Source organism: Chiloscyllium plagiosum, unplaced genomic scaffold, assembly GCF_037043375.1.
Source record: "Chiloscyllium plagiosum isolate Xiang-an unplaced genomic scaffold, Cpla_swu_hap1 HiC_scaffold_13, whole genome shotgun sequence".
NCBI classification, from domain to species: Eukaryota; Metazoa; Chordata; class Chondrichthyes; order Orectolobiformes; family Hemiscylliidae; genus Chiloscyllium; species Chiloscyllium plagiosum.
Window position 1 is genome coordinate 22,027,654 of NW_028270151.1, and position 20,465 is coordinate 22,048,118.

The 20,465-nt window shown below is 41.0% G+C and overlaps 1 protein-coding gene across 1 annotated transcript; it reads left to right on the forward strand.

Annotated features, from left to right (window-relative positions):
- Positions 1 to 4,778: 4,778 nt before the first annotated feature.
- LOC122555643 (extracellular calcium-sensing receptor-like) lies at positions 4,779 to 17,884 on the forward strand. The gene is made up of 5 exons (XM_087993225.1): positions 4,779 to 5,042; positions 9,070 to 9,873; positions 10,634 to 10,861; positions 14,979 to 15,102; positions 16,941 to 17,884. Exons 1-5 carry the CDS (start codon positions 4,785 to 4,787, stop codon positions 17,852 to 17,854), a joined length of 2,328 nt encoding a protein of 775 aa, XP_087849351.1. The 5' UTR covers positions 4,779 to 4,784; the 3' UTR covers positions 17,855 to 17,884.
- The last annotated feature ends 2,581 nt before the right edge of the window (positions 17,885 to 20,465 follow it).

Sequence of the window (20,465 nt, forward strand, 5' to 3'; positions counted from 1 at the left end):
GTGAGGGGGGAGGTGTGGGCGCAAGTCTTGCACCTCCTGCGGTTGCAGGAGAAGATGCCGGGAGTGGAGGTTGGGTTGGTGGGGGGTGTGGATCTGACGAGGGAGTCACGGTGGGAGTGGTCTTTACGGAATGCTGATAGGGGAGGGGAGGGAAATATATCCTTGGTGGTGGGGTCCGTTTGGAGGTGGCGGAAATTGCGGCGGATGATGCGCTGTACATGGAGGTTAGTGGGGTGGTCGGTGAGGACCAGTGGAGTTCTGTCCTGGTGGCGGTTGGAGGGGCGGGGTTCAAGGGCGGAGGATCGGGAAGTGGAAGAGATGTGGTGGAGGGCATCGTCGACCACGTCGGAGGGGAAATTGCGGTCCTTGAAGAAGCACTTTATACTAAAAAGAGTATAACCCTATAAAAATTCTTTAAAAATATAAAAGGGTTTGATAAGGTAGAGAAGTTGTTTTTGCTCCATAGAGTCCACCACTAGGAACCAGCAATAATTATAGTCACTAATAACCCAATACAAAATGCAGAACAAACATCTTAACTTTGAGAAATAGTTTGAATGTAGTATTCATGACTACCAGGAGTGATTGAGGTGAATAGAGTAGGTATATTTCAGGGAAAATTAAATAAACTCTTAAGGAACAAAGAAACAACAGGATTTGTTATGGGTTTAGTCAGAAAGGTTGCTCAGCATCTCCTGAGGTCACAAGAACCACAAGCAGGGAGCGGTTATTTAGCTGATCCAGCCTGGTCTGCCATTCAATGGGATCATCTGATGTGACCTTAACTACAATTTGCTGTCATCTCCCCACAACCCTGATTTCCTTACCAATCAGAATTAACCATATCCAGTGGCCCAGTTTCCACCGCTCTGTAGAATAGAATCTGATAAATTAATAAATGCCTGTGGGAAGACATTTTCCAAATCTCCATTTTAAGTGGTAGATTCTCCTACTCTCTGTACACCCAAAGAGGAACCATCCACCTTTAAAGTAAGAGGGGCAATGTACAAAAGGTGCAGAGAGGCAATTTGTTCACACAGAGGGTGGTGAGTGTCTGGAACAGGCTGCCAGCGATAGTGGTGAAAGCAAGTACAATTCCGTCATTTAAGAAAAATTTAGACAGTAACGTGGATGAATGAGATATATGGACCACATGCAGGCAAATGGGACTAGTTAAATTGTGCAAATTTGAGCTGAGGGGCCTGTTTCCATGCTTTTGACCTCTATGACTCTATAGCACTATATAGCATTCACCCCATCAAACCCCCTCAGAATTTTATATGTTTTAACAATATTGTTCTCATTCTTCTAAACTTCAATGTGCACAGGCCCAGTCTCAACTTTTCCTCATAAAATAAACGCCTTTACTCAGCTAGTTAGTCGGGCAAACTTCCCCCGAACTGTTTCCAAAGTAAGCATACCCCTCCTTAGGTAAGGAGGTAAAAACTACACACAATATTCCAGGTGCATGTGATGCATGAACACTGGCACTGACATGCTGGATCAAAATGCTATGTAATCACTGAAAAGTAGTTTAGGTTCTATATTACTGCTCTACCATTAGAGTGACATAGGCATGAATCCATATGATGAAAAGGAATACTCACCATGTATCTTTAAAGTCTTAGCTACACCAAATGGGTCATAAAACAATTCAATGTATGACCAAATGGCCAGTGGAATTAAATCAAACCACTTGGGTCTTTTAATTGGCCAGTACGCAACATACTGAACTAGAATGAAAACAAATGGGCTCTGACCTTTAATGTTTCCTCCAAATAGTATCACTCACAAAAGTACCTACATCAACTTTTTTTCAGTCCTTCCTATGTCACATGGAGTTGCAACAATGCTGGTTCATCACCTTGGTGTGGACCATCATTTTAGATTTGGCCACTGGTTTAACATACATTTCCTATCCAATTTATCTGGGGCTAGGTACCATAGCACATCGGAACACAAAATCCTCCTGCTGTTTCCATGTTAAAAGTATTTAAGAAGTGACAATCAATCAGGCCATGTTACAACACACCTTCCTTGGCTGTTAAGAACTGCTGTGGGATTTGATTGCAGAGTTACTAGCTCAGAAGAAGGGATACTACTCACTGGGCCAATAGAACCTTCTTGATGCTGGGTTAGTGAATAGTGAAGAAGAAGGCATGAGGCTACAGGAAAATATAGACTATGAGGGAAATAGATAGGGTGGACAGGAAGCAGCTATATCCCTTAATTGAAGAATCAACAACGAGGGGACATAATTTTAAGGGGTAGAGCAGGAGGTTTAAAAGGGATTCGAGGAAATAATTTTCACCCAGTGGCTAATGGGGACCTAGAATGCACTGCTGGGAGGGCAGTTCAGGTGGGAAACCTCACAACCTTTTAAAAAGAACTTGGATGAGCATTTGAAATGTCATAACATTCAGGGTTATCGGCCAAGAGCTGGACAGTGAAATTAGTGTAGTTAAGTGATGGGTTGTCTTTTGTTGGTGCAGATCTTATGGGCTGAAGGGCCTCTCTGTACTCTGTGACTCTTTTGGCATAAAATATAGACAAAACTAGTGAAGAACCCAACATGTCAGACAGCATCTGTGTACAAAGAGAGTTTCAGACTCATGACTTTTAGTTAACTGTCTGTATGTGTCTACAGATGCTACCTGACCTGCTGAGCATTTCCAGCATTTACTGCTTTTATTTCAGGTTTCTAACATCCTTAGTACTCTGCTCGTGGATGAACTTAACTCAACTGGGGTTGTCTTCTCTGGAGACAAAAGCAGAATCTTTTACTGATTCCTTTGGAATTGTTCCAATTCTTTGGTATTTTTAATCAATCCATGGTAATGCTCTGTGTGTATGTGTGTGTGTGTGTGTGTGGTGTCTGCAAGAGTATATATTCATTCAGGAATACTTTGGCCCAGGCACTTTGTAACCAGTTAGTGAACTATCATGTGTTTGTTGCTGTTTCTGATACATCTCTTGGCTGTCCCTGCTTTGGGACAGAATGATTCACTCTGTAGGCTTCGAGGTAGGTTTGACCTGCCTCGGCTATCAAAGGACGGGGACATCGTCATTGGCGGATCGTTCAATATTCACTATTATCGAGAGGAGCAGTTTCTCGACTTCAGAAGCCCGCCAGGACCCCCGGAGTGCAAAAGGTCAGTTGACCCTTCCAAATAGGAACTTGTGTTTCTTTGTTCGTGTATGAAATACGAGGGCAATTGAACCTCTTGCACCGATCTTAGCGTTGGCATCATAATTATTTCGGTTTGGTTTCACAAATGCAGGGGATGTGGGAAACTCGGAGATCCTGAGGTGGTGGAACTGATGCTGGTTTGAGCTCTAGTCCAAGCTAACGGCTGTAGATTACAGAAACCCTATCCACCTCTCTCGTCGAAACAACAAACCGGGTCTCATTCCCGGTCAATCGCTTTCGGTGATAACATTTTCTTTTAATGTGCCTTCATGAGATGTGAGCTTTGCTGATAAATTCAGCACTTATTGCCCATTCCTAATGGCCTTTTGAGAAGGTGGTGGTAAGATGCCTCCATTCAGTCCATATAGTCTAAGTGCATCCACAGTGCTGTTCGAGAGAGAGGGAGGGAGTTTAACCTATTTTGGGAACAGGATCAAGTTGGCTACAATATTGGCATGGAAGTAGACATGGGCAGACATGCAAACCAGATGGTATAACATTGCCCACCTGACATTGTCTGCCTCTCATTAAGTTCCATTGAATTAGCTGTAACCTAATACTGGGCACCCCCAATAGTGGGGAACATGGAGTTTCATCTGTTTTGCCGACCCATCCATATCTGATTCCACTGCACAATCAGACTTGTACTGAACAACTCTGCAAGGTGTGATGTGCTTGGCTCATTTTCATACTATTTGATTTCTCGATTCATGGTTAGAAATTACAAAGGATATTTACTGTGATTACTGGAAGGTTTCAGCTCCTTCTTGTTCTCATTAAATTGCTAACCTTCAATAAAGCCTTCAAATGCAATCAGAAAATCCCAACTCCATTATAACTAATAGATTCATTCTTGACAAGTGAAACTGTGGGGTAATCTTACAGGGGAGGAGGGAAGAAAATGGTTTTGGCCACTTGGTGAAGGAACACGTTCATGAAAAATGTTTAAGTCCTTATTGCTAACCAAGTCATACACACATTCATGCTGACTGTCTTTACTATGTGTTTGAAAATCACTGAAGTGTTACAGGCGGAAAGGCCTTTCAGCCTATTGTATCTTTGATAGCTCTTCAAATGAGCACTAGGAACTTTCAGTTCTTGCCCTAAGTGTAAGTACACATCCGGAAAATTGGGATTTTGGCATTGCTTCTTCTATTAAATGATTAAGCCATTAAAGTGAAACGTCTCTTGTTCACAATCCATTTTTTGTCATTCCTTGAAAATTAGAAATAGCTGCAGTCCATGTTGTGAATTTACAAAGCGAATAGGACAGCGTTGGTGTGACTGCAGTATGACAAAATTCTAGTCAATGACATTGCTCACTACAGCAGCAGTCTCACTGAAACAGAAACGGTTCACAATTTGTTCTCAAATAATATTGTATTTCTTATTGTACTCCATACCATTTCAATGCAAGTGCAGAAATGGCAAGGAACAAAGAGAGTTATTCCACCAGGGTTAGACTGGCTTCTGTTTCACACTTGGTTTTCTTTAAGCTCAGTTTAAGAGCCAATAACACAATCAAGTCCCAATGATTTATTTTTTCTGTTTGTTTCACAGTTTTGACTTGACGCAGTTTCAGTTTGCCCAGACCATGATCTACACCATCGAGGAAATAAACAAGAACCAGACTCTGATACCGAATATTAAACTTGGCTATCAGATTCACGATGGCTGTGGGGACCCAGCTATGTCGACCAAAATCACCACCCTCCTCATCAGTGGGCAGGAAGAAATCCTCGCTGACCCAAAGTGCAAAACAACCTCCAACATCCCAGCAATTGTTACAGATGCCGAATCCATGCAATCTGTAGCTGTCGCAAGAGTCATTACTCCCTTCAATGTCACAATGGTAGGAAATACCACCACATCAGTACCTTCCCCCGTACTCATTGCCAGAAAAGATGTTCTTTTTTCATAAATTGTTCCTTGAATTCAAAGTCAGTTTATTTCCGATTTCAAATATTAATCAGACCAATTCACAATATAAATATACATGGACTTCCAAGAAAAAAAATGGTGCTAGAAATTCTCAGTAAGTCTGGCAACAGCTCTGGAGAAATAAACAGAGTTAACATTTCAGATTGATGGAAAAAGGACTGCAGATGCTGGAGATCAGAGCTGAAAACGTGTTACTGGAAAAGCGCAGCAGGTCAGGCAGCATCCAGGGAACAGGAGAATCGACGTTTCGGACATAAGCCCTTCTTCTTTCCTGAAGAAGGGCTTATGCCCGAAACGTCGATTCTCCTGTTCCCTGGATGCTGCCTGACCTGCTGCGCTTTTCCAGTAACACATTTTCATTTCAGATTGATGACCTTCCTTTAGAGTATTCCCAACATTTTCTGTTTTAGCTTCAAATTTCCAGCATTCACAGGGCATTCCTTTTTTACACCCTTGGCCTTCAGGGGTGTACTTCACATAAAATTGTGTTAAATATACAGAAACAGGCCTCATAGTCCAAACAATTCATCCTGACATTTATCTTTGGCTTCCTTCCTGAGCCTGCTTCAGATCTTCCTCTCTGAGCACACCCTCAATTTCCTTCTCTCTTGTATGTTTATCTGATTTCCCCTTGAACTCATTGACAGAATCACTTTCAGCTATTCACAGCGGTAGCAAGGTTCATTTTCTCACCTGTCAACTTGCAGGTGGGAGTGTTCCCATCTATCTCTACCCTTGTTCTTTTAAAGGGTAGAGGTTATGGGTTTGGAAGGTGCTGTCAGAAGGGCTTTGGTGAGTTGATGCATTGCATCTTGTAGATACCACTATCACTGTGCTTTGAATGTTAGCCGTGGCAGCTGGGTTGCCAAAATCACCGTATGACACATTTAAATATTGCCCAAAATGTTATCAATTAAACCTCTTACAGTTTGAATTTGATGAAACTCCAAAGAGTTAACAAAAGCATAAGAAATAGCAGAAATAGGCTGTCCAACCACTCAAACCTGCTCTGCCAGCCAGATACATAAGGATATTATTAAAATGGAAAGGGTGCAGAAAGGATTTACAAGGATGTTATCGAGACTGGAGGGTTTAAGTTATAAGGAGAGGCTGGATAGGTTGGGACTTTTCTCCCTGGAGCACAGGAGGTTGAGGGGTGACCTTATAGAAGTTTATGAAATTATGAGAGGTATAGATAACATATTTTCCCAGGGTGGGGAGTTCAAAACTAGAGAGCATAGTTTTAAGGAGAGAGGGGAAAGATTTAAAAGGGAACTGAGGGGCAACTTTTTCACACAAAAAATAGTTCTTACGTGGAATGAACTGTCAGAGGAAGTGATAAGTGCCAGTACAGCTGCAACATTTAAAAGACATTTGGACAGGTACGTGAATAAGAAAGGTTCAGAGGGAGACGAGGCAAATGCAGGCAAATGGGGCTGATTTAGTTTGGGAAGCCTGGCCGGCATGAACAAGTTGGACTAATGGGTCTGTTTCCATGACTCAATGACCCTTTTCTGTATACCAAATGATTATCTTAGAATCCAGAAACATATTAATCTCAGAAACACAAGAGCTAGGACCAGGTGGACAACATTTGGCCTGTTGAACTGCTGCACCATTCAGTATGGCTGATCATGGCCACAATCTCCATTTTTCTACCCAATCCTTTGATATCCTGAGAGACCAAAAATGTATCTCAGTCTTAAATATAATCAATGATGGAGCATCCACAGCCCTCTGGTAAACTGTTGTACCCTTTCTGGAGCATCTATCACTTTCCTTAACTACGCTAAGAAATGAAGAACAACGCAAATCTGACTAATGCATGTGACTCCGAAAACTGTTTTCTGAGGAAAGGAAGTTTTTTTTTTAAAAAGGGCAGCAATAATGAAGACAACTAAAGGCTGATATGTTGAAGCATACATTTTATGTGATGTGAGCCCTCACAGTGAAGGGAAGATTTGCTTTGATATCTAAAAGTTTTTGTTACTTCTTGCAAAAAATTGTCAATGCTAATTTGCACTTTCAGAGCATATGTAGCGATAGGGAACAGATCATACCTTCACCAACTGTAAAAAATATCAAAAATAAATGTTCCTCTGCACTAGTGCTGGGCATTTTGAAAGTTTCTCTAAAAGCTTGTCATTTCTCACCAGTTGACCATGGGTCATTCCACATTTTTGGCACCAAGAAAATGTATGAAATTCTGATTCCTGGAAAAACTGGCATAGTGGTAATGTCAATAGACCAAAAGCTCAGGTAAATGCTTCAGAATATATGTTCAAATCCCAATATGGCAGCTGGTGAAATTTGAATTTAGTTAAGAGACCTGGAGTATTAAAATGTGGGGGAGGTGATGGCCTAGTGGTATGATTGCTGACTGTTAATTTAGAAACCCAGGAAATGTCCTGGGGATCTGGGTTCAAATCCTGCCATGGCAAATGTTGGAATTTGAATTCAATACACGGCTGAAATTAAGAGTCTAATGATAATCATGAATCCATTGTTAATCATCAGGAAAATCCATCTGGTATCACTAGGGAAGGAAACTGCCATTCTTACCTTGTCTGGCCCTAATGTAAGTCCAGACTCACAGCAAAATGTTTGACTCATAACTGCCCTGGGACGGGCATTAAATGCAGGGCTAGCCAGCAACACCCTCATCCCATGCATGAATTTTCAAAAATGCTTAACCATAACCATGAAACAATGATTAATTCAGAATCACTAATGACAGTGTGGGGAAGAAATCTGATGTCATAGAGTCATATAGCATAGAACAGACCCTTCAGTCCATAAAGTCCATGTCAACCATCTTCTCAAACTAAACTAGTCCTTTTTGCCTGCACATGGCTCATTTCCCCCCAAAACCTTTACTACTCATGAATCTATCCAAATATCTTTTAAATCTTATAACTATACCTGCATGCATCAGTTCCTTTGGCAGCAAACCACTCTCTATGTAAAACAGTTGCCACATATATACTTTTTAAATCTCTCTCTTCTCTCCTAGGTTTGAACTCCCCCACCCAAGGGAAAAGATTATTTTCCGTGCCCCTTATCTATGCCTTTCATGATTTTATAAACCTAAGTAAGGTCACCCCTCAACTTCCTAAGCTTCAGTGAAAAACGTCCCAGTCTCCCAGTCCAGTTTTATATTTCAAACCCTCCATTCCTGGCAAACCTTTTCTGCAACCTCTCAAGTTTAATAATATCCTTTTTATAACAGGGTGACCAGAACTGTACACATTACTCCAGAAGAGGCCTCACCAATGTCCTGTACAACCTTAATATGACGTCCCAATTCCTATAACCAAAGGTCTAAGTAAGAAGGCAAGTGTGCTAAATATCTTCTTAAACACCCTTTCTACCTTACCAGGACCGGCATATGTGTGTCTCGAGACTTACAGTGATGTAAACGTTAAAAATGAACAAAGAACTGCGGATGCTGGAAATCTGAAACAAAAACAGAAATTGCTGGAGAAACTCGGCAGATCTGGCAGTATCTGTGGAGAGAAAGTAGAGTTAATATTTCGAGTTCAGTGACCTTTCTTCAGTTCTAAAGACTGAGGGATCACGGGACTCGAAACATTCACACTGCTTTCTTTTCAGAGGTGCTGCTCAGTTCTCTCCATCAATTTATGATTTTTATCACAGCGATGAGGTTAATTCTTTAGCGACTCACTCAATTAGCAAACAAGGCACTCGATTCATGAACAGTAAAGGGGTGGGAAACAAGTCTAGGCATTGGCAAAACCTCCTGTGGAAGAATAGCTCAAATACATGTAAGAATGAATATAATATCACTTATTGATTCAGTAACTGCTGCACATTGTTTTGGCTGGGTTCGAATGTTGAAAAGATGGTATTTATTGTCCTGAGAATATAATTAGCAAAATCAAGTTCTAATAGCCACTTATCCTTTCAATTTCCCGTAGTTCAGCTATTCTGCTGCTTATGATTATCTCAACAACATGTACGAATTCCCTACATTTTTCCGAACCATTCCAAACGACTACCACCAAGTGGATGGTTTAGCTCAACTCGTCAAGTACTTTGGATGGAACTGGATCGGTACAATAAGGAGCAACTCCACCTACGGCGACTTGGCAATGGACGAGATTATCAAAGCTATGGAGAGTTTAGGTATTTGTATCGCTTTTTCCGAAGCCGTTCACAAAACAGACTCAAAAGAGAAGTTACAGAATCTCATCGAAATCATCAAAGAGGCCACCACAAAGATCATTGTTGCCTTCGTTGCTCAAGCAGATATGGCAGTCCTTTTGCAAGAAATTGTCCGGCAGAACGTGACGGGAATCCAGTGGATAGGGAGTGAGTCTTGGATCACGATGCCAGGCATCTCCCCCAAAAAAGATGTAAGATTCCTGGCTGGGACAGTGGGTTTCGCTGTCCCGAAGGCCAAACTGCCGGGGCTAAAGGAATTTCTCCTTGAAGTTCACCCGTCGAAATACCCCAGAAATGTATTTGTGTCTGAGTTTTGGGAAACCACATTTGAATGTGTCTGGCAAAAACCAGATAACCTCACTCAGACTGACAGTGACTCTGAAGTCAAGTTCTGCACTGGAGATGAAAAGCTGGAAGAAGTAGATAATCAATACACTGATACATCACAACTGAGAATTGCTTATAATGTATATAAAGCCGTGTATGCAATAGCACATTCCCTAAATAACATGCTGTCAAAAACAAATTTTACCTTTACACAACTTGACCTTTGGGAGGTACGAAGTTTCTAAGTTTCTTGCAAATCTACCATTTCTGATTCTTGTGTTAACAATATGTATGTCACTATTGACCTTCCTGAATCTGACTATATAACTTATAGATAAAATAGGCCTCCTCCTACCTGCTGTGCAACAATTATTTTGTAGATACAGAGGTTGGATCACCTCTAAACACTGTTTGTAGAAGAGTTTGAGTTTGGTCAATATTGTCTGTGATGTGGGAAACCTCAGATCACCAGGGACCGGGTTCAATTCCAACCTCAGGTGGCTGTGTGTGGAGTTTGCACATTCTCCCCATGTCTGGATGGGTTTACATCGGATGCTCCAGTTTCCTCCCACAATCCAAAGATGTGTAGGTTAGATGAATTGGCCACGCTAAATTGCCCATAGTGTTCAGGGATGTGTAGGTTAGGTGCACTAATTAAGGGTAAACATGGGGAAAATGGGTCCGGGTGGGTTAATCTTCAGAGTGTCAGTGTGGACTTGTTGGGCTGAAGGGCCTGTTTCCACACCGTGGGGTTCTATAACAAATCTACCATTTAAACAGCAAGACTGTGAAGTAGAATGTGTTTTCAAAAATAGAAGCAAGCAGTCAGAATCAGATTTATAATTTTCTGAAAACGTTGCCTACATTTTGATTAGAGAGAAGATTGTAAAAAAATTCTAATTTTGATTTAACGAAACACAATCAATTGAGTTTTCAATATAAATCTCACCATTGATTTGTCTTTTCTCTTTTCTTTCCTTTTTACGCTAGCTGCTTCATTATATGTATGCTGTGAATTTTACAGCACGGAATGGAGAAAGTATATACTTTGACCCAAACTTAGATACAGTCCCATTATATGAGTTGGTAAATTGGCAGATGAATTCTGAAGGTGTTGCTCATGTAATGACAATTGGACATTATGATGGACTTGTACCTTTTGACAAAAGGCTCTATTTAAACAAAGAAAATATTATTTGGATAAATGGGAAAAAGGAGGTAAGTTCTTCTTTGAAATTTGTTTACTTCCTATTACATCAATGTCTTGAAATCACATTATAATTGTCCTGCAAGGGTGGACGTAGAATCAGGAGATGTAGAGTCAGTATGAATAGAGCTGAGAAATTCTAAGGGTAGAAAATCCCTAATGGGAGTTATCTACAGGCCCCCAACCAGTAGTCTGGATGTAGGGTGTAAGTTGAAAAAGGAGTTGAAATTGGCCTGTTGCAAAGATATTAATACAGTTGTTATGGGGGATTTCAACATGCAGGTAGACTGGGAGAATCAGGATGGTACTGGACCCCAAGAAAGGGAATTTGTGGAGTGCCCCCGAGATGGATTCTTAGAACAGCTTGTACTGGACCCTACCAGGCATTTCCCCTTCCCCCACCTCATCCTAGTTTCTAACCTCCAGCTCAACACTGTCCCCTTGTCTTGTCCGGACTTGTCCGACCTGCCCAGCTCCTTTTCCACCTATCCACTCCACCCTCTCCTCCCTGACCTATCACCTTCATCTCCTCCCCCACTGACCTATTGTACTCTATGCTCCTCTCTCCCCACCCCCACCCTCCTCTAGCTTATCTCTCCACGTTTCAGGCTCTCTGCCTTTATTCCTGATGAAAGGCTTTTGCCCGAAACGTAGATTTTGCCTGTCCTCGGATGCTGCCTGAACTGCTGTGCTCGTCCAGCACCATTGATCCAGAATACTACCAGGGAGAAGGCAATTCTGGATCTGCTGTTGTGCAACGAACCGGATTTGATCAGGGACCTTGAAATAAAGGAGCCATTAGGAAGTAGTGACCATAATATGATAAGTTTTAATCTGCAATTTGAGAGGGAGAAGGGAGAATCGGAAGTGTCAGTTTTGCAGTTGAACAAAGGGAACCATGGAGCTATGAGGGAGGAGCTGGCCAAAGTTCAATGGTTCAATACCCTAGCAGGGTTGGCAGTGGAACAACAATGGCAGTTATTTCTGGATAAAATGCAGAAGGTGCAGGATCAGGTCATTCCAAAAAACAGGAGAAAGTGAGGTCTGCAGATGCTGGAGATCAAAGTTGAAACTTTATTGCTGGAACAGCACAGCAGGTCAGGCAGCATCCAGGGAACAGGAGATTCGACGTTTCGGGCCTGTGCCCGAAACGTCGAATCTCCTGTTCCCTGGATGCTGCCTGACCTGCTGTGCTGTTCCAGCAATAAAGTTTCAACATTCCAAAAAACAAGAAAGATCCTAAGGGAAGGCGGGGCGGCAGTGGCTGACGAGGGAAGTTAAGGACTGTGTAAAGATGAAAGAAAAGAAGTATAACATAGCAAAGATGAGCGGGAAGCTGGAGGACTGGGAAACACTTAAAGAGCAACAGAGGATAACTAATAAGGCAATACGCAGAGAAAAAATGAGGTACAAAGGGAAACTGGCCAAAAATATAAAGGAGGATAGTAAAAGCTTTTTTCAGTATGAAAAGAAAAGAAAATGGTTAACACTAAAATTGGGCCCTTGAAGACAGAAACTGATGAATTTATTATGGGGAACAATGAAATGGCAGAAGAATTGAATAGGTACTTTGGATCTGTCTTCACTGGGGAAGACACAAGCAATCTCCCAGATGTAATAGCGGCTGAAGGACCTAGGGTAATGGATGAACTGAAAGGAATTTATATTAGGCAAGAAATGGTGTTGGAGAGACTGTTAGTCCTGAAGGCTGATAAGTCCCCGGGGCCTGATGGTCTGCATCCCAGGGTACTGAAGGAGGTGGCTCTAGAAATCGTGGACGCATTGGTAATCATTTTCCAATGTTCTATCGATTCAGGATCAGTTCCTGTGGATTGGAGGGTGGCTAATGTTGTCCCACATTTCAAGAAGGGAGGGAGAGAGAAAACAGGGAATTATAGACTGGTTAGCCTGACATCAGTGGTGGGAAAGATGCTGGAGTCAATTATAAAAGATGAAATTATGACTCATTTGGATAGCTGTAACAGAATAAGTCAGAGTCAGCATGGAGTTATGAAGGGGAAATCGTGCTAATCTTCTGGAATTTTTTGAGGATGTAACTATGAAGATGGACAAGGGAGAGCCAGCGGATGTAGTGTACTTGGACTTTTAGGAAGCCTTTAATAAAGTCTCAAATGGGAGATTAGTGAGCAAAATTAGGGCACATGATATTAGGGGCAAACTACTGACTTGGATTGAAATTTGGCTGGCTGACAGGAAGCAAAGAGTAGTGATAAATGGGTCCCTTTCGGAATGGCAGGCAGTGACCAGTGGGGTACCACAAGGTTTGGTGCTGGGACTGCAGCTGTTTACAATATACATTAATGATATAGACGAAGGTATTGAAAGTAATATTAGCAAATTTTCTGATGACACAAAGCTGAGTGGCAGGGTGAAATGTGAGGAGGATGTTATGAGAATACAGGGTGACTTGGACAGGCTAGGTGAGTGGACGGATGCATGGCAGATGCAGTTTAATGTGGATAAATGTATGGTTATCCACTTTGTGGCAAGAACAGGAAGCCAGATTACTGTCTAAATGGAGTCAAGTTTGGTAAAGGGGAAGTACAATGAGATCTAGGTGTTCTTGTGCATCAGTCAAAGAAAGCAAGCATGCAGGTACAGCAGGCAGTGAAGAAAGCTAATGGGGGTAAGGCAGGAACAAGATACTGATTGTGGATGATCAACCAAGATCACAATGAACAGTGGTGCAGGCTCGAAGGGCTGAATGGCATACTCCTGCACCTATTGATTATAACAATAGGGTTGTGGTCATCATTACTGAGACTGTTTTCAATTCTACCAGCTACAACAGTGGGATTTGAACCCACATCCCTAAGCATTAGTCTAAACCCCTGGATTATTAATCCAGTGACATAGCCACTATATCACCATCTCCCCAAATACCATAGGTTTATTTCAGTGAATCAAGTAAAAGAAATGGGTGATAAATGCTTGTCTTAGTGAAAATACATATATTCAAAATATTAATTTGTATACCCTTATTAAGTCGATTGCATATTGTAATAGATAAATAGCAAATACCGTTTCCCCTTGTTAAGGAGTCATTGAGGTGGAATTACAACGTTAAAACTAATTAAAAGAGTAATTAGACTTTCAAAAGGTCTACTTTTATGCTAATAACTGATAGAAAATGGTTGTTGTCGAGACCATTGTTTCTATGAAAGATGTATTAGTTAATGTTTGAAGCTGAGGACCCACACAGCTATGTAATAGTTTTGAATTATTTTTTTAAAATGTTGTCATGGAGACTGGGTCTTCTTAGTGCTGTAAACCGTTTTTTGCTCTATACCCAAAATTGTCCTATTTTATTATTCCATTCAGATATATTTTAATCAGTAGCATTCCATTTGCCTTTGTTCAAGCCTTCAGAAAGCATCTGTAAATCTTTGTTTCTATGAAGCGATAAAATAATTACCTATTTATATAATAAAATTATATTATTGTATAATAACTTCAAGTAATATTCTAATATCTGCAGTGCTGACAGTCATTGGTGCAAACTTTAAAATAATTGAAGGTGCCTCAACAAAATTGTTATCGCAAACATGGGCAGAATTCCTAAAGTGGATCTCCATATAACTTTGCTAAGGTGCCAGAGGAAATTCCTGCCAAATAGTAGGTGATCAAAGTTACAGGAGAAGATTGTGAGATCCCCAGAGGGTGCCATTTGATGATGCCCATAATGAGACTCAAATCATCCGAAACCAAGCAGAGCAGATGTCTTTGACAGGATGTGAACTTTATGCAGTCTTTTCTTTCTGAAGGACTTTTCCAAGATCTGTCAGCTGTGTGTGTGTGTGTATGGCATATTTAATGTAACTAATTTGATGGAACATTAAACTACAGTATATACTTCAGGATTTGAGCTTGTATTTTGTTTGTAAACTGTTGATTCAAATTTAATCTGTTTAATTGCAACCAGGGATTTTCTTAATTGATAATTACATTAAATTAAGTCTAAATATATCAAAGATATGTCTTGCTTTGGTCACCTGCTGGTAGGAGCCCGTTATAATACAACCAGGTCCAAGATTACACAATCATATGATCATAAATGACTTCATCTTTTAAAGGTCACTGGAATAAAATACCATTTCTTTATCCGAGGTTCCCCGAGGAGTTTGTTCTGACAGTTGTCTTCCTGGCACATGGAAAACCGTCAAAAAAGAAATGCCCTTGTGTTGTTTTACCTGTATACCGTGCTCCGATGGTGAGATCAGCAACGTGACAGGTATTTATAAATACAGAACTATATAACAGCACAGAAACAGACCATTGTAGCCTTTGTCACTATTTTAAAAGTATGATCCAGTTAGTCACACTCCCTCCTTTCCTTGTAGCTCTGCAGATATTCCTCTTTCAAGAAAATAATCCAATTCCTTTCCGAAAATTACTACTGAATCCGTTTCTACCACTCTTTCATTCTGGGTATTTCAGATCATTCCAGAAGCCAATGCATGAACAGAATTCTTGTCATCTGCCCACCCTTGTGCACCACCCTCTTTTTTTGCCATTTATATTGCCATTCCATCGTGTAGTTACCAACCCCTCTGTCAATGGAGACAACTTCTCCACACCAAATCCCCGAGAATCCCTCTTAATGCTGTTAATTGCTATTGAATTCTACTTTGACCTTCCTTGCCCTCAGTGAACAATCTCCAAATCTTCCATTAGTGAAAGCATCTTCTCAATGTCAACCCTGTCAAATCCCCACTGAGAACACCTTTTTCCTGTCCACCATATCTAAAACTCTCATAATCTTGCAAACTTCTGTCACATCTTCCCCCATTATCCTTTACTTCAGGACCAACAACTCTAGGTTTCCCAACTAACCAGGTAGTTTAAAATCCCTTATCCCTGGAATCATTCTGATAAACCTCCCCAATACCTTCTCAAGGACAAGAAATAAACATGCAGAATGAGAGAATGCACTGGAAAACGAATACACCTCCAATTCTAAGTACAAAGCATTGGTTCTTGCTGCCTGACTCTTAAGACAGAACATGGGGAATTGGTGGTAAATCCAGTGTGACTAAACAATAATTGAAACTGAATCAGAGCTTTGTAAAGGTTTTGCATAACTTCCCTTGTGCTTTACTATTACTACATACCTGACAGTAAGGATGATGACATTGATCACAACAGGACATAGACAGGTTTAGATTAGACAGACAAATGGCAGTTGAAGTGTGAAGTGATGCATTTTAGCAGAAGAGGCAGGAAGAGGCAACAGACGAAATGGTGCACATCTAAAGAATGTGTAGAGACTGATAGATTTGTTAAATGTTTAGCCACACTGGAGTTACCTCCAATTTCCAAGGTTCTGTCTTAAAGGTAAGGCAACATGAACCAATGTGTGGTACTGAGAATTGGAGGGGTTTTCATTTTCCAATGCACTCTGTCATCCTGCATGTTTATTTCTTGCATGCTGTGGATGATAATGCAGCTCAAACACGTGAAAGTGCTGCTGCCATTTAATTTCACATTACGTAAAGGAACAATTATTGTTTTTTTTTTGTTTAATCGTGCAACTTTCATACAAGTGCCAAAAGTAGGATGGTTGGATGTAACTGGAATTTTTATAACGCAGGACAGGGATGTCAGTAGCAAATAGATTGAAAATGCTCGCATTAAATCACAGTATAAATGAAACTTTGCCCTATTTCCTTTCTAATTCAGGAGCACAGAGGCTAATTGAAACAATTTTCTTGGGGCTGTCTCCAATTCAATCAGCAAACCCAGCACAATCTGAATATCTTGCTGGGTGGGATTGCAGTTCTATTTATTGGATGGATGAGGGATTTTAACTGTGAGGTCAGCTTGGAGAGACTGGAGTTGTGCTTTGAAGCAAAAGAGATTGAGTATCCTAGACTGGGACAGGTTTAGACAAGGTAGTCAGGCAAAGCTGTTTCCATTAGCCGATGATGCAAGGAGTAGGGAACAAAGGTTGAACGTTTCAGTCAGGAAATTCTCAGTCATTGAAGGAACCTGACACAATGCTAATTAATAGCTTTGATCTACATGTATGGCTTTGAAATACTAACCATGTGTCATATTGCTTTCTTGTAGACTCAGTATCTTGCTTAAAATGCCCATCAGAATACTGGTCCAATCAGTTCAAAACCCAGTGTGTGCCAAAGAAGATTGAATTCCTTTCTTTTGATGACGAGATGGGAAGTTCACTCCTGACCCTGGCAGTGATTGGAGCCTGTTTGACAGTGGCTACCGCTATCATCTTTTATAAGCACAGGCAGACACCTCTTGTCAAAGCCAATAATTCAGAGTTGAGCTTCCTTCTTCTATTTGCCCTAACACTTTGCTTCCTCTGTTCTTTGGCCTTTGTTGACCGGCCGTCTGTGTGGTCCTGCATGTTGCGCCACACTGTGTTCAGTATTACTTTTGTTCTTTGTCTCTCTTGCATTTTGGGGAAAACACTGGTTGTGTTGATGGCTTTCAAAACCAGACTTCCCAACAATAAAAAGATCCAATGGTTTAGTCCAATGCATCAAAGATTGAATGTTTGTGCCCTCACATCTGTCCAAACTATAATTTGTATTATTTGGCTAACCACTTCACCTCCTTTCCCTGTGAACAGCACAAAGTACTACAAGACTATAATTATACTGGAATGCAATGTTGGGTCCATGGTGTATTTCTGTTGTGTATTCAGTTATATCGGTGCTCTGGCATGTGTATGCTGTGGGCTCGCATTTTTAGCTAGAAAACTGCCAGACAACTTCAATGAGGCAACTTTTATAACCTTCAGCATGCTCATATTTTGTGCAGTGTGGATAACGTTTATCCCAGCATATGTCAGCTCCCCTGGAAAGTACACGGTGGCAGTAGAGGTTTTTGCCATTCTGGCATCAAGCTTTGGTCTGCTGTTCTGCATTTTCGCTCCCAAATGTTATATCATCTTACTTCAACCAGAAAAAAACACAAAGAAATATTTAATGCGTAGATCCCGGGCAAAACAAAATTGAATAGTCTCCAAAACTAAGACCATATGAGAAATGTCCAAAGCTTCATCTTAACTAAATGGTTGCAGCTTTGGCAATGCAGAAAGGTATCAATTTAAATTAGACTTGAACTTTTAAAAACTGTACTTTTGAAGTGATTATGTGATTTCATGTCCAAATTTAAAATATTTTTTAATGACCTTTCCTTATAACAATATATGTATTATCTGCATTAATGTCAAATTGCGCAGTGTTCTGTCTATTAACATTAACTAAAATTCATCTTCTACATCTGACATTAACAATATTATTAATAAATTTATGAAATGCACTGAGCTATTACATTGCATTTGTTCCAAAATACTTGGTGTTGTAAATTGGATTAGATCTTTTTTGATTTTTTTTGACAGTGAGAGAATAAATCTCAGATATTGTTTTCAGGACCAATGAAAGGAAATTTCATGGCTACGTACCATAGTTCCAGCTTATAGAGGAAACCATTTCAATGTGTTTGTCATCTTATTAATAATAATGAGAAATTAAAAGGCAAAGGCCATTATTTCATCAGACAATATGGCTGCCTTGTCACCAGACAGGGACAACTGATGGTGGTTTAACCTAAGGGTCATCATGCCTCAGTTGAGGGGAGAGCTTGAGAACGAGAGTCCTTCATGGTAACCTCAGTGGGAATGGAACTTAGACCAAGTCAACAATTGCATAAAGGAGCAGAGAAAATTAACTTGCTGTGGATTAACTTGAGGAATGGCGGGACTATTTTACATTGAAAGATTGGAGCGACTTGGCTTGTATACCCTTGAGTTTAGAAGGCTGAGGGGGGATCTGATTGAGGCGTATAAGATTATTAAAGGATTGGACACTCTGGAGGCAGGAAGCATGTTTCCGCTGATGGCTGAGTCCCGAACCAGATGATACAGTTTAAAAATAAGGGGTAGGCCACTTAGAACAGAGTTGAGAAGAAACTTTTCATCCAGAGAGTGGAATGCTCTGCCCCAGAAGGCTGTGGAGGCCAAGTCTCTGGATACTTTCAAGAAAGAGTTGGATAGAGCTCTTTAGGATAGTGAAATCAAGGGTTATGGGGATAAGGCAGGAACAGGATACTGATTAAGGATGATCAGCCATGATCATATTGAATGGTGGTCCTGGCTCGAAGGGCAGAATGGCCTACTCCTGCACCTATTGTCTATTGTCTATTGTCTAACTTGCCACTAATAAATAGAGACACAGGAAACAGGGCTAAACATTCCCAAAAATTGTTTAAGTGTCAATTTTAGGTTATTACATGCAGGGTGTCTGAGTGACCTCTCCCACATCATTTTATGCAGTTAACCTCATTAAGTATGAATCCTACCTCCACAGCACTGCTGTTGCACTTTTTTTTATGTTTGGTAGTGGTAAAATGATTGACAGTGCTAGGATCTTCACACGGCAGGATCCATATTTTAAACCCCAGCCACACATTATCACAACACTAACAGCCTGGTCTAAAGTAGCCACCTGGGTTAGTGCATTATCCACACTACAAGGGAGCATTCAGGAGCATCACTGGAGAGCTAGTGCCCTTCTGCACTCTGCAAAAGTGAGTGCCACCATCTTTTCTCTGCTCCTTACACTCACTCCAACTCTGCTTATAGTCTATCACTGTCAGCTTCCCTGAATGGCTTTAATCTACCCCATCACCCCCAAATCACTAACCCCTTCCACGTCCTCTGCACTTCCTACTCAGGCCCTGGGACACCTCACCACCTTTTCTGACTGATGAGGGATAGATCCCTGAGTGACTATAGCCCCCACCATTGTTCATTGTTGCCAAACAGTTCTTCAGGACTAACAGCCTGGTCTGAAGAAGGATTATACCTGAAAAATTGACTTCTCCACCTCCTGATGCTGCTTGGCTTGTTGTGTTCTTCCAACCTTCTGCTTGTCTAATTTGGATTCCAGCATCTGCAGGGTTTGTTTTGTCTCAAACATGACAAGCTGCCAGATTATTTGATTGCACTAAAAGAGAATGAAAGGAAAGGCAGAGATGCTGTGAACATCCAAGTAAGCACAAAGTGCATGTGTATTAGTGCAAAGTGCATTAGGAAAGCCAGCTATGACCCCTGTGATGCAACTTGCAGTGCATAAGATGGGTGTATGTGTGGTACGTGGTCTGGCAGCAGCATAACAATGTAAAGTATTGGTGAGCTGCAACATTCAGTGTTGAGGTGCTGAACTATATTATAGGTGAGTTTCAAATACACCATGAAGATACTGTGAGGTTGGTGCTTTGCCACCCTCTGTGGATGGAAGGTGCCAAGATGATCCAGAGCAGATGCCAGTGAGCTGCAGCCACCAGGTACTTGCTCAGACTTTCATGTTGTAAATTGTGACCATATCAATTCTCTCTCCCACTTGGGAAAATAGCAAATTGCATCTAAATAAGGCAACATTAAGTAACAGTTAATTCATTTAAACAAGTCATTTGCTGCTCACTAGTGAGATTCTCATGTAGCCATTAAAATCTTGGATGGAAATTAAGACTTTTTATCTTGACATTGAAAGTCACATTTTTCTGATGTTGCCATAGTGTCATCACTTAGTCACCATTGTCCATATCATTCAGAGCCAGGGAGAA